Genomic DNA, 16,183 nt, shown 5'->3' with positions numbered 1-16,183 from the left:
CATGCTACTAGGCAAGTACTCTACCACTGAGCCACAATTCTAGCCCACATAGTATATTCCTAACAGTCTAATGAAACAAGTCAAAATTCAGAGAGGAAATGAGTCAATTGATAAGATTTCACCATTCCAAAGGAAATTAAAAAACAAAACAAAACCTCAAAACCCACAGGTACATTTTTTGAAAATAAATTTCAACTAAGTTTAGGTTACCAGTCAGAAAGATTGAGTACAAATAGTTACCAAGAGTAGGCTTTGGGCTAGAGGTGTTTGACTCTGAAGGTCTGATGACTAAGAGCCTAATCTATCAGAAGAACTTGTGAAGTTCTTGTTCTTACCAAGTTATATGGAAAATTAACAATGAAGTGTAGATTAGAAAGTTCTATAAAAAGAGAAAAAAAGCTGGGCACTATGGAGCATGCCTATAATCCCAGCAGTTTGGGAGGTAGAGGTAGTAGAATCCCAATTTCAAAACCAGTCTCAGAAATTTAGTGAGGCCCTAAGCAATTTAGCGAAACCCTGTCTCAAAATAAAAAATAAACAAAAAGGGCTGGGGTTGTGGCTCAGTGGTAGAGCGCTTGCCTAGCATGCGTGAGGCCCTGGGTTCGATTCTCAGCACCAAATACAAATAAATAAAATAAAGGTCCATAAACAACTTTAAAAATTTTTTAAAAAAGGGCTGGGAATGTGGCTAAGTGGTTAAGCACTCCTGAGTTCAACCCCTAGTATCAAAAAATTAAAACATAAATTCTGATCTAAACTTCTTTTCACTAAGGAAGGGGAAACAAAAACAGAAATAAATTACTAAGTACTTAAACTTGAATGAATGAATGAATGAATAAATAAATAAATAAATACTTAAAAGAATACTGGTTTTCTTTGGAAAACTAATTCCAACTAATTCTGTGGGAGCAATAGTCATCTCTTCTTTTGATTTAGGCAATGTTTTCACCTTGTTATCCAGGAAAACATCCATAAATAAAGACTACCATTTAGTGAATAAATCAATTACCGAAACATTAGTAATGACAAAATATGTTTAACTTTGTCAATTTCAATGAGGGTCAGCTAACGTTTATAATATTTATTTGGAAAATACTGAATAAATATTGTTAACCTCAAAAAGGGAGGTAGAGAGCCTGCATAGGAAAAAAACAGAATATGGTCAAGAACTTCGTAGCAATCCATATAATTACAGTATAAAAAATATAAATCAGGTATGAAAGAGGTAATATTAAGTATAATTACATGAGTGATTTCTATAGAATCATGGGGAAAAGTTTTAGAATCAAAGGTTTGGGGTTGGGAGCACTCACCTAGCATGTGCGAGGTTTGATCCTCAGCACCACATAGAAAAAAAATAAATAAAGATATTGTGCCCAACCACAACTAAAAAATAAATATTAAAAAAAAAAAAAGAAAGAAAGAAAGAAAGGCTTGGTCACACAGATCTAAACCTGGAAATTGTTATATGTGCTCCTAGAATTCTTTTTTTTGGGCAATGGGGATTGAACCCAGGACCACTTAACCACATAAGCCACATCTCCAGCCCTTTTTTATATTTTATTTAGAGACAAGGTCTCAGTGGAGTTACTTAGGCCCTCATTAAATTGCTGAGGCTGACTTTGAACTCACCATCCTCCTGCCTCTGCCTCCCAAGCCACTGGGATTCTAGGCGTGCACCAGCATGCCTGGTTGTGCTCCTAGAATCCTATTTACTATTTTTCTTAAATTACTATTACTATTACATATGACTATTACTATCACACATTACTATTATTATCATACACTATTATAGTTTAAAAATTATCCAATATCCCCTTTCTGGCTGAAAGTTAGTTTAACATGATTATGCCAAAGACCCTTGAAATGAGGAGGGCGTGCCAACTAACAAGTCATGAGTCTCTTTGATTCATTTGGAGTTAAAGCTACCCTTTACTTATTAGAAAGCTTATTGATAACTCCTATTCTTAACCATACCAGATACAAGTGAAAAAAGTGTCAGAACTTAATTACATACATTTGGAAACCAATCTTTCGGGGGGGGGGGGGGGGGAGGAGGGGGAATATAGTGGAAGCTGGCATGGTGGCATATGCTTATAATTCCAGTGAATCAGGAGTCTGAGACAGAAGGATTTCAAGTTCGAGGCCAACCTCAGCAATTTAGCAAGGCCCTAAACAACCTAGTGAGACCTTGTCTCAAAATTTTTTTAAAAAGTGTGGGTTGGGGGGCGGGGGGTACAGTGGCAATGTAGCTCAGTGATAAAGCATCCCTGAGTTCAATCCCCAGTACCGAGAAAAAAACAAAACAATGGAGAGACTTGTCTCTAAAACTGTAAATATACTCTTTCAAAGAGATGTATATCATTGTGTCTAGCAAAGCTTAAGATGAAAGAAGAGTAGTTAACATTGTTTTTTGATGACTTATCAAATAAAGCCCTTCAAAAATAATTAAAGATATTTACTAACAATAAATTTCTGCAGTACAGTTTTAGTTTCTGCTGCTAATGATTGTTCTTCTAATATCATATTAGAAATTTGAGAAATATGAGTCGACACATTTTCTGGAACAGATGTGAGAGATCCAAGTGCTACTGTAGTAATAGTGTCTAACGCAGAGACACTAGAAGACATCAGATTTCCTATAACAATGACAAAAAAAAAAAAAAAGGAAAGAAATATGTAAATTTTGACATAAATAAACATATTTAAATACAGACAGACCCACTTCAAAAAGGTAGGCAAAATTATATCCTTGTTGTGGAATTTGTAATAATACAAAAGCTTAAAAGAAATGGCTCCCTACTGAAGGAAGAAAAGATTTTAAATACATCTTATATATGTCCTATAGTGTTCTATAAGCCCTTGACATATTTACAAGTATATCAAACTTAACTATAACAGTAAACCAAAAATTAGAATATACTAAAATTAATCTCTAAAATGTAGAAGGGAAATGAACTAGAAATCAATACAAAAATGTATAATGATTGGCTGAATGTGACTAGAATCTAGATGATTTAAAAATTTTTACATTTCTGAACCTTCTAAATTTTCTGAGTATATTTTAATAAAAAGTAAACTAATACTTTTAGGCGGGTTCTTTCTAAAAGGAGAGAGCAATGGAACAGTTAAAAATAATCACACACACACACACACACACACACACAAAAATAATAATGACACACACACACACACACAAAAAAATAATGACACACATATATATTCTGAGAGTAAAGCAAACTTTTAAGATATATATTCCCAAAAGGGGAAAAAAAATAAGAGTTGCAAAATGTTTGTGCGGAGGAAATTTCTATAATAAGAGCTCAATAAGGGCTGGTGATGTGGCTCAAGCGGTAGCGTGCTCGCCAGGCATGCGTGCGGCCCGGGTTCGATCCTCAGCACCACATACCAACAAAGATGTTGTGTCCGCCGAAAACTAAAAATAAATATTAAAAATTCTATCTCTCTCCTCTCTCTCTCACTCTCTCTTTTAAAAAAATAAATAAATAAATAAGAGCTCAATAAATGTAAGAGTACTAAATCCCCAGGGTCAGGAAAAAAAGGAACTTCTAAATTTATATGATTATTTAACAAACATATATAGAAAACAGGCGGAAATTACCCTTAAGGTTGTTTTGTTTAGCTCAAAAAAGCATTAATCTTGGGGCTAGGGTTGTAGCTCTATGGTAGAGCACTTGCCTTGCATGTGTGATGCACTGGGTTTGTTCCTCAGCACCACATAAAAATAAATAAAAGTATTGTGTCTATGTACAACAACAACAACAACAACAAAAAACAATTAAAAAAAAAAAGCATTAATCTCCACTCTAAATAAATAGTGTGTGCCTTGGGGAGGGTACTAGAGATACTGTCACCTGATTATTTTCCTGTATTAAATTATTAGTTTTGAAATTCGCCTCACATGGAACACATAAAGTCTAGAATAATTAGAAATACTGAAACTTACCAAACAAAGTCTTGTGAACTTCTAGCATGGCCTTTTGTTTTGAGCTGCCATCCTTAATTAATTCCTCCATATCATTAAATAGACTATTCAGGTTTTTGCCAAAAATATCCTGAGCTTCTGCATTATGTTGGTCAATTGCCTTCTTACGATCCAGTTTGGAATGGAGACCAGATACATCTGTTGTTGTTTCTTTAACTGTGTTGAGCAACTATATAAAATTAAAAAAATAATAATAAATATTGAATAACAACAAATCTGACCATTATGTACCAATAAAAAAACATGGAAAATGTTAAGATAAAAGCAATCTAATGAAAATATGTATGCTACATAAGAATTTTTCTATGAGAACTGGTAAATTTTAGACATCAAAAGAAATGCTTATATGGTAATTTATCCAAATCTCTAGTAATGTTTTTTTCTCCTCAGCCATCTATACAAGGAAATTGACTTTGCAAATTTATTGCAGTAATCATATCCCCTCATATTTTTTCTATTATGTTTTACTATCTCCTCAAAGTACACCTAATTAAAAAATGCAATACTTTCATCATCTTCCATCATTAGAAGACAGCAAAATCTTAATGACTATTTAGTTTGTCTTCACCACAAAGCAAAATATAAGTGTCCACAAAATATAAAGTCATGCTCCATTTTAACTTTTGACTTGAATCAGCATCTAATGAGAAAAATATAGATAAAATAGTACAACAATATTCTTTAAATTGACACAAATGTCATTTATGTTGAATAAACAGAATCTCATAGTTAATATGTAAGCATAGAAAGTTACTTCTACCCATTCTCTAATTTCTTTAATACAAGTACAAATCAAAACAAAGGACAGGGCTGGGGATGTGGCTCAAGCGGTAGCGCGCTCGCCTGGCATGCGTGCGGCCCGGGTTCGATCCTCAGCACCACATACCAACAAAGATGTTGTGTCCGCTGAGAACTAAAAAATAAATATTAAAAATTCTCTCTCTAAAAAAAAAAAAAAAAAAAAAAAACCAAAGGACAAACCTTGCTGGCAGTATCATGAAGTTTCTCTTCAGTACTTTCCAAAGCTGATGAGATATATTCTTCTTTAACAAGTTGTAATTTAGTTTCTTGTAAATGTTTTTGAGTGGTTTCAAGTTCCTGTGTCTTATTTTGCAGGTCAGATTTACATTGGTCAAGTTCATTTTTATTATCCATAAATAACTCTGTAACCTAAATATAATACATTAAACATTTAAGAATTTTTAAAATGCTGGGGCTAGCTGGGCATTGTGGTATGCACCTGTAATCCCAGCAATTTGGAAGGTTGAGACAGGAGGATCACAAGTTCAAGACCAGTCTCAGCTGGATGAGGTGGCTCACGCCTGTAATCCCATTAGCTCAGGAGGCTAAGATAGGAGAATCCCAAATTCAAAGCCAGTCTCAGCAACAACGAGGCACTAAGCAACTCAGTGAGACCCTGTCTCTAAATAAAATACAAAACAAGGCTGGGGATGTGGCTCAGTGGTCAAGTGCCCCTGAGTTCAACCCTGTACCAAAAAAAAAAAAAAAGACCAATCTCAGCAACTTAGCAAGGCCATAACTCAGTGAGACTCTGTGTCAAAAATAACAAGTCCTGGGGACATAGATCCAGTAGTAAAGCATCCCTGGATTCAATCACCAAAAACAAAATGAGGCTGGTGAGAGAGCTCAGTGGTAGAGTTACTTGCTTTACATGTGAGGCCCTGGGTTTGATCCCTAGCACCACAGCACCACCAAAAAAAATAAAAAAAGCAAAGCTGAACTCATTGGTTAGTTACCTGGTTAGTTCAGGAGAACAAAACAAATTATTCCTAGGTAAAAGTTATAACAAACTACCAGGCAGGTTAGCACATTTTATATGGCATCTGGTTTCTTCCTGTAAGTTTACTCAAAACTTTAGAAATTAAATAACAGATCTATGCAGTGGTTAATTCTTCAGTTTTCTTCCAACACTGTCAGTGGATCTGTGTTATAAAGGTGTTAATGTGAGGACATATGGCAGAGTCAGGTCTCCCCCCTAATCTAATACTTTTATTTAACACCCAATCTCTGTATTCCTTCATCTGATAAACATGTTAACAAAAACTCCTCAGCATTAACTTTACAACTTTAACAACTCTAAAAGTTCAGTTACTCCTCTGCTGCATAATGATGTTTCAGTCAACAACAGACTGTGTGTGATAGTCCTATAAGATTATAACAAGGGGCTGGGGATGTGGCTCAAGCGGTAGCGCGCTCGCCTGGCATGCGTGCGGCCCGGGGTTCGATCCTCAGCACCACATACCAACAAAGATGTTGTGTCCGCCGAGAACTAAAAAATAAATATTAAAAAAAAATTCTCTCTCTCTCTCTCTCTCTCTCTCTCTTAAAAAAAAAAAAAAAAAAAAGATTATAACAAGCCAGGGACTAGCAGTATAGCTGAGTAGTAGAATGTTTGCCTAGCATGCATAAGACCCTAGATTCAATCCCCAGTACTGATGAGAAAAGATTATAATGGAACTGAAAATTTTCTATCACCTAGTGAAGCCAGAGCTGTCATAATGTTATTACTCATGTGTTTGTGATGATGCTAGTATAAACAAACTCACTGTGCTGCCAGTCATATTAAGAAACAACACAATCATGTATAAACCATAATAAATGATAATAAATGACTATGTTTCTGGTTTATGTATTTACTGTACTATATACTCTATCTAGAGTGTACTCCTAGTTAATAGTAAAACAGCCATAGGTAGGTGCTTAGGCACCTCACTTTAGAAGGTCAAGGCATTATAATCAAAGGAGATGACAGCTCACTGTGTGTTTATTGCCCCTTTACTTGGTTCTTTTCCAGGGAACCAAGATGTGGAGGTAGAAGAAAATGATATTCATGATTCTCACCCTTTATAGGCCTAGGCTAATGTGTATGTTTGTCCTAACTTTTAACAAAAAAATTTGAAAAGTAAAAGAGTAAATATATAAATAAAAATTGGCTATACTGTATATTCTAGATGTATAGGCTTGTATATGATATTTATGCAACAATGAAATCACCTAATCTAACAATGCATTTCTCAGAAAATATCCCAGTCATTAAACAACACCTGGCTAAATTTTTGTAGCTTTTTCATTAACATTAATAATAGTAAAATTATGATATAATTTACTTTCAGCATAAGAGCCAGAAAAAAAAAATCCTTAAAAGAGAAAAATGGGGGGCTGGGGAGGTGGCTCAAGCGATAGTGTGCTTGCTTGGCATGCGCAGGTGCTGGGTTCAATCCTCAACACCACATAAAAATAAAAAATAAAGATATTGTGTCCACCTAAAAAAAAAAAACCCTAAAAATTAAAAAAAAGAAAAGAAAAATGGGTCCTTCCCATTCTAAAGTTTTATTTTAATATTTGCTTTTCAAGTAACATTTAATGTTTCGAATGCTTACCCTATTTAGTTCCTCCTCAACTGCACCAATTTTTTCAATCAATTCTACAATTTGTTCTTCTTGAACAGTTAATTTTCCATTCATGGCTCTAAAATAAAGTTTAATGAGTTTAACAGTTAATATTTTTTTTCCAATCCTACGAAATATTAGAATATAACATAATGATGACAGTTACACAAACTCATCTCCACCACTTAGCACCATCATGAAATAACACCTAAGTTTTGATAAGCAATAAACATAAATTGCAAAAAACAAATGTTTTCTCAGTCTTTGTTTTATAAATGAAACATTTTTCTTTTGACTCCAATTCTGAAACTGAAACCAACATATAAAGGTAAAGCATGTGTGTGTGTGTGTACATCAAATTTGAGAAGCCAGAAAGCTAAAAGAGGGCTGTAACTCACTTACAACAGAGACAGGAGGGATACAACCTAAGAGTCTATAATTAGGGATATGGAATATAAAGATGCCTTCCCAGAATGCTGGAAAGACTTGATACTTGAAGACATCTGATATCACGAGAGGAAGAGATAAGGGAGAACTAAAGCAGCAGGCATGATAATATCATCTCCTAGCCCCTGTATGTTATGCCCACCCCAAGAAACAAATATCATCATCACACCAGCACATAAACCCTCATGAGATAAAAGGATTATACTCTAGGGCAGCATTTTTCAGCCTCAACACTACTGACATTTTGTGCCAATAATTCTTTGGTATGGAAATATCCTATGCATTTTAGGATGTTGAGTAGCATCCACTGGTTGCCAGTAGTGCTCCGCAACCCTACCAGTGATAACCATCAGAAATATACTAGCCAGGCATGATGATGCATGCCTGTAATCCCAGCACTCAGGAGGCTTAAATAGAAGAAACCCGAGTTCCAGGCCAGCTTCAGTAATTTAGTGAGGCTGTAAGCAACTTAGTGAGACTCTATCTCAAAAAAATAAAATAAAATAAAATTAGAAAAAAAGAAAGAAAAGAGAAAGAGGTCTGTGGATGTAGATCAGTGGTAAAGGCCCCTGGGTTCAATTCCTAGTACAAAAAAAAAAAAAAAAAAAAAAAAAGATATTATTGAATATCCTCTAGAGGGCATCATCCCCCCTTCCTTGAGAGCCATTGGTCTACCTCACTACCTGAACTTCCAGTGTCACTTTCATTAAACCCAAATGGGAGTGGAAATAAGGCTTAGGGTCTGGAGACTGGCATTTAAATGAAAATTCACATACTAAATAATGGGCTAATTTTATAAGTGATGTTACTCAGCCAGTTTTGGACAGAAGAAAAGGACAGACAGTTTCTCATCTGCACTGGACATAATGAGAAATCACAGAACAACTATGTGGCTGACCATTGTTCATGATGAAAAGCCAGCCCTATGAGAAAGCCACCAATCAGGAAAGCAATGTGAGGAGACAGAAACTAGACCCTACAGCCCAGATCAAATAAGTTCACTGGGTTTCTCATACTTATGAGCCAATTAAATCCCCTTGTTATTTTTAAGACAGTTTAAGTTGGAGTTTCTACCAGGCAAGGGAATTCTTATATCAAACTTAAATATAAACAATTTTTACTGAATAAAAATCAAAGTATAAAAAACATAAAAGTGGTAGATATAGGGACTTCTGTAAAATGAAGCAATTAAAAAACATAATAAAACACTAAAAAAGAAAAGAAAAAAATGAAATGTTTACTATGATGAAGTATATATGAACACTACAGAGAAACAGAAAAAAAAAATAAAATATAAAGTTTTAAGAAGTTAAGTACAGAGAATAGAGTTTTATTTAGCCATAAAGAAGAATAAAATTTTCAGGAAAATGGATGGAACTTGAGAATATTTTGTCAAGCTAAATAAGAAAGTCAAAAGTCAAGGGTCATGGGGCTGGGGTTGTGGCAAAGCACTTGCCTCACACATGTGAGGCACTGGGTTCAATCCTCAGAACCACATAAAAATAAATAAACAAAATAAAGGTATTTAAAAAAAAAGTCAAGGATCATATGTTTTCTCTCATATGAGAAAGACAGAGAAGAAAAAAAGAAAAAAGAACAGGGATGGGGCGGGGATCTCATGAAAACAGAAGGGATACCAGTAAAATAGAAGACCAGGGCAAGGGAGGAGGAAAGGGAAAAAAAAGGTACTGTGGAATGAAGTTGACCAACATTACCTTGTTCTGTTGTGTACATTTATGAATATGTAACAATAAATCCCAGTACTGTGTATAATTATAATGCATCACTAAAGAAAAAGGAAACTCCCTCTTTCCTCTCCCACAAAAAAACCAACAAAAGAAAGAATTAAGTGCAAGGGCTGGGGATGTAGCTCAGTGGTAGAGTGCATGCCTACCACAGGAAACCCTGAGTTTGATTCCCAGGAATCTCTTGACCTGATTTCATTTTTCCCATCGAGTATCACACATGTATAAAATTGCATAGAACTATATACACACATCCTACCAATGTCAATTTCCTGGTTTTGCTATTAAGCCATAGTAAGGTAAGAGGTAATAATTGGGGAAAACTGGAAGCATAGTACATTGGGACCTCTCTGTACACTTCTTGCACTTTCATGTAAATCAATAATTACTTAAAATAAAAAGTTAGCTTGGCGCAATAAAAAAATCAGCTTGCACACCGATAATCCCAGCTACTTGGGAGGTTGAGGTAGGAGGATCACAAGTTCAAGGACAAAATTAAAAATAAAAAAGGCTGAGGATTATAGTTCAGTGGTAAGAGTGTCTCTGGGTTCAACCCCTATTACTGCAAAAAGAAAATAAATAAGTAAATAAAAAGTCAGATAAAAGATTTTCTAAAAACTCTTTGATAACTACCTTTAAATGTTAAAAACAAAAGAAGCATTTATAAACATTAGATATACTTTACTTATTGCTATATCGGTAAATTTTATTTCAAACAGCCTGTTATCAGCAACTGCTAATTCTTGGAAATTAACTCCATAGCAAGGGTTTACCTAAAATTTTCTTCAGAAATGTATACTCCATTTTTCTCACGAGCTGCAGCAAGATCTCGTTTCAGACGCTCTATCTCTTCTGTATATTCCTGCACAAGAGGAAGGTTGTAGGTGTCAATTTAGTATTTTTTTTTTCCCATTCAGTTTGCGGAACACATACAACAAATAAAATATGGTTCAATTTTTATGTTCGTCTTTTTTAAAAATCACCACTATATTTTTAATCAATATTAATTGGTTTAGAAATAGTCTTTCAACGGTCTTTAAAGTTACTTTTAATGTACTCATTATACACTTCCACTTAAACTGTCCACCCAATTTCAAGAATCATTATATAGCTCCAACAATTAAAGCTGGGTAATACTGGTAGAAGGACAGATGAATAAATCAAACCTCAAATATATGCAAACCTTTGTATGCAAAAATTAGTATTTAGAATATATTACAAACTCTCAAACCACAACAATAAAGAATAAATAATCCAATTAGAAAATTGGCCTAAAGATATGAACAGACATTTCACCAAGCAAGATATAAAAATATCAGATAAGCAGATGAAAAGATGTTCAACATTGTTGGCCATTAGAGAAATATAAGTTAAACCATAGTGAGATATCTAACACCATCACACATATCAAAATAGCTAAAACAAAAAATAATTATAACATCAAACGCTGGTGAGGATGTGGAGAAATTATATGACACATGTTGCTCATGGAAATGTAAAATGGTACAGCACCTAAAATACGGTTTGGGAGGGCTGGAGTTGTGGCTCAATGGTAGAGCGATTGCCGGGCATGTGTGAGGCCCTGGGTTCAACCCTCAGCACCACATATAAATAAATAAAAGATCCACTGACAACTAAAAATATTAAAAAAAAAAAAAAGTGTGGTAGTTCCTTAACCCACTTTGTCCCATCATTCCAGATATGGAACATCTATAAATCTGAAATAGAATATACAATATATAATAAGAAGAATATAATTATAATATTTATAATAATATTAATAATCTTATATATAAGCTCTAGACTATGATTTCCAACCATTTTAATGTACCTATGTCAGTTTCTCTGAAATATTGGCAGAACTGAAAATCTGGGGACTTAATGGGTTGAAAAAATGAAACATTCAAGTTGTCATTCAACCCAGCAAACATATTCAAATAATAACCCCAAAGAAATAAAAATTTGTTTATACAAATCACTATAAATGGATGCTAATAGTTTTATTTGTAATAGCAAAAATTAAAGTCATGTTTCAACCACACAAACTATATCAAGTACATAAGTAACATGGAATATAACAACACTAAAAAGGCTTACTGATACAAACAACAACGTGGTAAATCCCCAATATTTATTTAAAGTAAAAAAATAAATAACAAAAATTTATATATTGTACAATTCCATTCGATAACTTTTAAAATGACAAAATTTTATAAATACAGGCAAGATTAGTGGGTAACAGCAATTAGGGATGGGAAGTAAGGGGTAAAAAAGAGGTAGTCATATGAGGGATCCTTGTGGTGATAAGCTGTTAATATCTTGACTGGATGCTAAACCCAAAGGACCTACACACAGACACTCATACAACTATAAGGAAAAATGAGAAATAAAATCAGTGGATCGTTATTGATGTCAACATCCCTGTGGTAAAATACCCTAGTTTGACAAAATGCCCAAAGAATCTATTATTTCTTACAAAGGCATGTGAACCTCCAAAGACCTCATTAAAACTTTGATATTAAAAAAGAAAAACACAGGGCTGGGGCTGGGGCTGGGGCCAGTGGTAGTGCACTCAAGATGCTAACAGGTCATCACCACAAAGATCCCTCATATAACTACTACCTTTTTACCCCTTACCATCCATCCCTAGCATGTATGAGGCACATATAAATAAATAAAGGTCTAACAACAACTAAAAATATATTTAAAAAAAGAAAAAAGAAAACAACATGAAAAAAAAAATGAGAAGCCAAGAAGGAAAGGAAATATTTGCAAGTCATGTCTGGAATATATGAATACTTTATAAAGTACCTGAACAGATATTTCAATGAAAAATATACAAATGATATTATAAGTATGTGAAAAGATGCTCACCGTTAGTTATTAGGGAAATACTAATTATAACTATATGAGGTATCAGTTTACATTAACTTTAATTTTAGGGCTGAGGTTGTGGCTCAATGGTAGAGCACTTGCCTGACACATGTGAGGCCCTGGGTTCGATCCTCAGCACCACATAAAAATAAATAAATTAAATAAAGGTATTATGTCCATCTACAACTTAAAAAACAAAAAAAGAAAAATGTTTAAAATTTTAGAGTAGCTAAAATTAAAAAGTTACAATAACAAGTATTAAAGAAGATATTGAAGAAACTGCAGCCATCATACATTGCTAGTAGAAAGTCAAGCAGTAAAATCTCCTTGAAAAGGTATCTTATAAAGAATTAAGCATTCAGGCTGAGGCTGTAGTTCAGTGGTAGAATGCTTGCCTAGCAGGTGTGAGACACCAGGTTCGATCCTCAGTACAACATAAAAATAAAGAAATAAATGAAATTAAAATGTTGTGTCCATCTACAACTAAAAAATAAATAAAAGAGTGTGGCTGTAAAGGCCTGTAATCCCAGAGGCTCAGGAGGCTGAGGCAGGAGGATAGTAAGTTAAAAGGCAACCTTCGCAACTTAACTACGCTCCAACAGCTTGGCAAGACTTTGTCTCAAAACAAAAAACAAAAAGGGATAAGAATGAGGCTCACTGGTTAAGTGCCCCTGGGTTCAATCCCTGGTACCAAATAAGAATAAAGCATAGTGTCAAGGTAAGGTCAGAACCACAAGAAAAAGAAAAAACAAAAGAAAAAAAGAAAGTTAAGGATAAACTCCTTATATAATGCAGAAATTAAATCCCTAGATGTCTAGCCAAGAGAAAGTAAAACATCAACACAAAGGCATGAATGAGAATGGGAATGTTCATAGTGGCATTTCTGGAAATGATTCAAATGTTCACTGATTGGTGAGTGTATAAAAAAAGATACAGTGTTATCCACACAAAGGGATATTATTCAGCAATAAAAAGAAATAAACCACTAGTACATGTTACAACATAAAGGGAACCTCAAATGTTAAGCCAAGAAACATTAGATACAAGTATTATATAATTCTATTTATAGGAAATGTACAGAAAAGGCAAATCTATCAACAGAAATTCTATCAGTATCCACTCAATTGCAAAGGGCAAAGGCGGACTAGAATAATAAAAATTTCTAAAACTAAATTGTGGCAATGTTATACAATCCATAAATGCATTAAAAATAGATGAATGTTAAAGTATATAAAATTATACTTCAAAGATGCAAATAAATAAACAGAACTGTAACTGTAAATAAATGCAAACTGTTAAGAATGCAAACTCAGGAATAATACTGGTAAATTCAACATATCAGCATTAGAAAAAAATACTAACATATCATTTAAGCATTCAGTTTAAATCACTAGATAAAATGTCAACCCCAAGAGGCTGGGAGTATAGCTTAGTAGGAAGCCTTAGGGCCTAGCATGCCAGGGCTCAATCCATAGCACCACAAAAAAAAATGATAATAACCCAAAGGGGGGAAAAAACCTTAAGCAGGACTTAGATTCTGGGGAGGCCATAGTGAGCCCCTGTCTCAACAACAACAAGGATGTCTATCACAGGCAGTTTAACAAATCTTGTTTTAACAATCATCTGTTTCAGTTCCTTGTTTTCACACTTCTCAAACAAAATCATATTATACCATAAAAACTCACAATACCTTAATAAGAGCTTTTTTGGTGAGTTTTTGATTAACTTCAGGCTTATTCAATATGTTTTTTGCTCTATGAGCATATTCCAGTGTACTCAGAGTTTCCTGTCATAAAAAGGAAAGGTCAATTAGGGAAGCCATCATGAAGATAATGTACTTTTTGTCACTGAGGATGTACTATGTAATTTACAAGTAATAATTCATGGTTATATCTAATCTATAAATCTTAAAATAGACTACTATGCCAAACCTTTTTATCCTTCCTTTAACACTTTCTTCTTTATTCTTCTATTCAATTTTACTTTGTGTTTTCTTCCTTCTCTGTAATTTTCAGGGTCTTTACCTATATAATTTGACCGTTCAGAACAGTCTTAAACTCAATGAGCTTCACCAACTGATGAATAACAAAATGTCATATATCCATATCCATGTGATAACATATTATTCACCCATGAAAAGGAATGAAGTTTTGATACACATTACAATGTGGATGAACCTTAAAAACATTATGCTAAATGAAAAAAAACATTCACATGTTGTATGATTCCATTTATATGAAATGTCCAAAAAGGCAAATCTATAAATACAAAAAATAGTAATCTAGAGCTGGAAATGGAGTGGATAAAAAATGCTTATTAATGAGCAAAACTCTGGGGATGATAAAAAAAAGTTAAGTGATGGCATAAGCTTATAATCTCATCAACTCAGGAGACTGAGGCAGGAGGATCACAAATTCAAAGCCAGCCTCAGCAACTTAGCGAGGCCCTATGCAACTGAGTGAGACCCCATCTCAAAGTAAAACATAAAAAGGGTTGGAGTAACTGTGCATTATGGCCCATGCTTACAATCCCAGTGGCTTGGGATGCTGAGGCTGTAAGATCTCAAGTTCAAAATTAGTCTCAGCAATGGCAACGTACTAAGCAACTCAGTGAGACCCTGTCTCTAAATAAAATACAAAATAGGGCTGGGGATGTGACACAGTGGTTGAGTGCCCCTGAATTCAATCCCTGGTAACTGTCCTCCCACCCCCGGAAAAAAAAAAAATTTTTTTTTGATGATTGCACAACTCTGAATATACTAAAGTCACTGAATTAATATAATTTTCATGGGTGAATTTTATGGATGTAAATTATATTTCAGTAAAAATATTTTTTAAATGAAAGGGGAATTGGAGCCTTTAGAAAAACTTTTCTAATATCATTTAAAGCAGAGAATAACAAGAAAATAAGAGCAGAATTTACCATCTTTGTTGCTTTGCTGGGGTTCTCAAACTTTCAACTTGGTTCTGCAACAGTAGAATTTACTTGATCCTAAGTTCTCAATGAAATTACAAACACCCACTGCTATTGACCCAAAGCAATTTTCTTGGAAGACTGTGGAAAAGCCATTTACAAAATTGGCGTTCTAAGATTAAAAACTGTATATTTTCAGTGCTGTCCTCCAGAACATATTCATATGCAATGTACAGATTCTTTTATCACAGTATAAAATGAATGAAACTAGTAAATGAACTTTTAAAATATATGATAGCTAAATATAGAATTATAACTTCTACATTTTGCAGCTTCCTTTCTAAGGGTTTACCTCAAGATTGAGAGATGCAGGAGAAATTGTTGCAATGATAGATGTTCTCGTTCGGCCCCCTAGAGAATCTTGGAGGATTCTAGTTAGTTTAGATTCTCGATAAGGAACATGAGGTGTTCTTTCTACAAGAGCAGTAATAACTCTTCCCAAAGTCAACAGAGATTGATTGATATTTCCAGCTTCCCGAGCTCTCTTGTCAACTGCTCCAGAACGACCAATGTTTTCACTTCCTGCAAGATCAACCTTTAATTTAAAAAAAAAAAAAAGTCAACCTATTGGAACTGAATTCAAAGATATGCATTCTCACACATAATATACTAAATTACCAGCAAATCAATTTTCTACACAAATTTCTTCTCCCTCTAGAAAGCTAATAACCCATGGAGCTGGGGCTGAGGCTCAGTGGTAAAAACACTTGCCTTGAACATGTGAGGCA

At 34.2% G+C, this 16,183-nt stretch overlaps 1 protein-coding gene across 1 annotated transcript in view; it reads right to left on the bottom strand.

Annotated features, from left to right (window-relative positions):
• Positions 1 to 16,183, bottom strand: part of KIF11 (kinesin family member 11) — a 58,338-nt gene that overhangs the window by 18,858 nt on the left and 23,297 nt on the right. Inside the window, exons 8-14 of the mRNA XM_081268564.1 lie at positions 15,748 to 15,990; positions 14,173 to 14,268; positions 10,382 to 10,470; positions 7,408 to 7,495; positions 4,988 to 5,176; positions 3,968 to 4,175; positions 2,467 to 2,639 (exon numbers count right to left, since the gene is read on the bottom strand). Coding sequence (XP_081124690.1) covers positions 2,467 to 2,639; positions 3,968 to 4,175; positions 4,988 to 5,176; positions 7,408 to 7,495; positions 10,382 to 10,470; positions 14,173 to 14,268; positions 15,748 to 15,990 — 1,086 coding nt within the window. The remainder of the gene's footprint in view (positions 1 to 2,466; positions 2,640 to 3,967; positions 4,176 to 4,987; positions 5,177 to 7,407; positions 7,496 to 10,381; positions 10,471 to 14,172; positions 14,269 to 15,747; positions 15,991 to 16,183) is intronic.

The sequence above is a fragment of the Spermophilus citellus genome, assembly GCF_964194105.1.
Source record: "Spermophilus citellus genome assembly, chromosome: 15".
Taxonomy (NCBI): Eukaryota; Metazoa; Chordata; class Mammalia; order Rodentia; family Sciuridae; genus Spermophilus; species Spermophilus citellus.
Note: the sequence above shows the minus strand (reverse complement) of the source record. Positions and strands in the feature narration are given on the sequence as shown.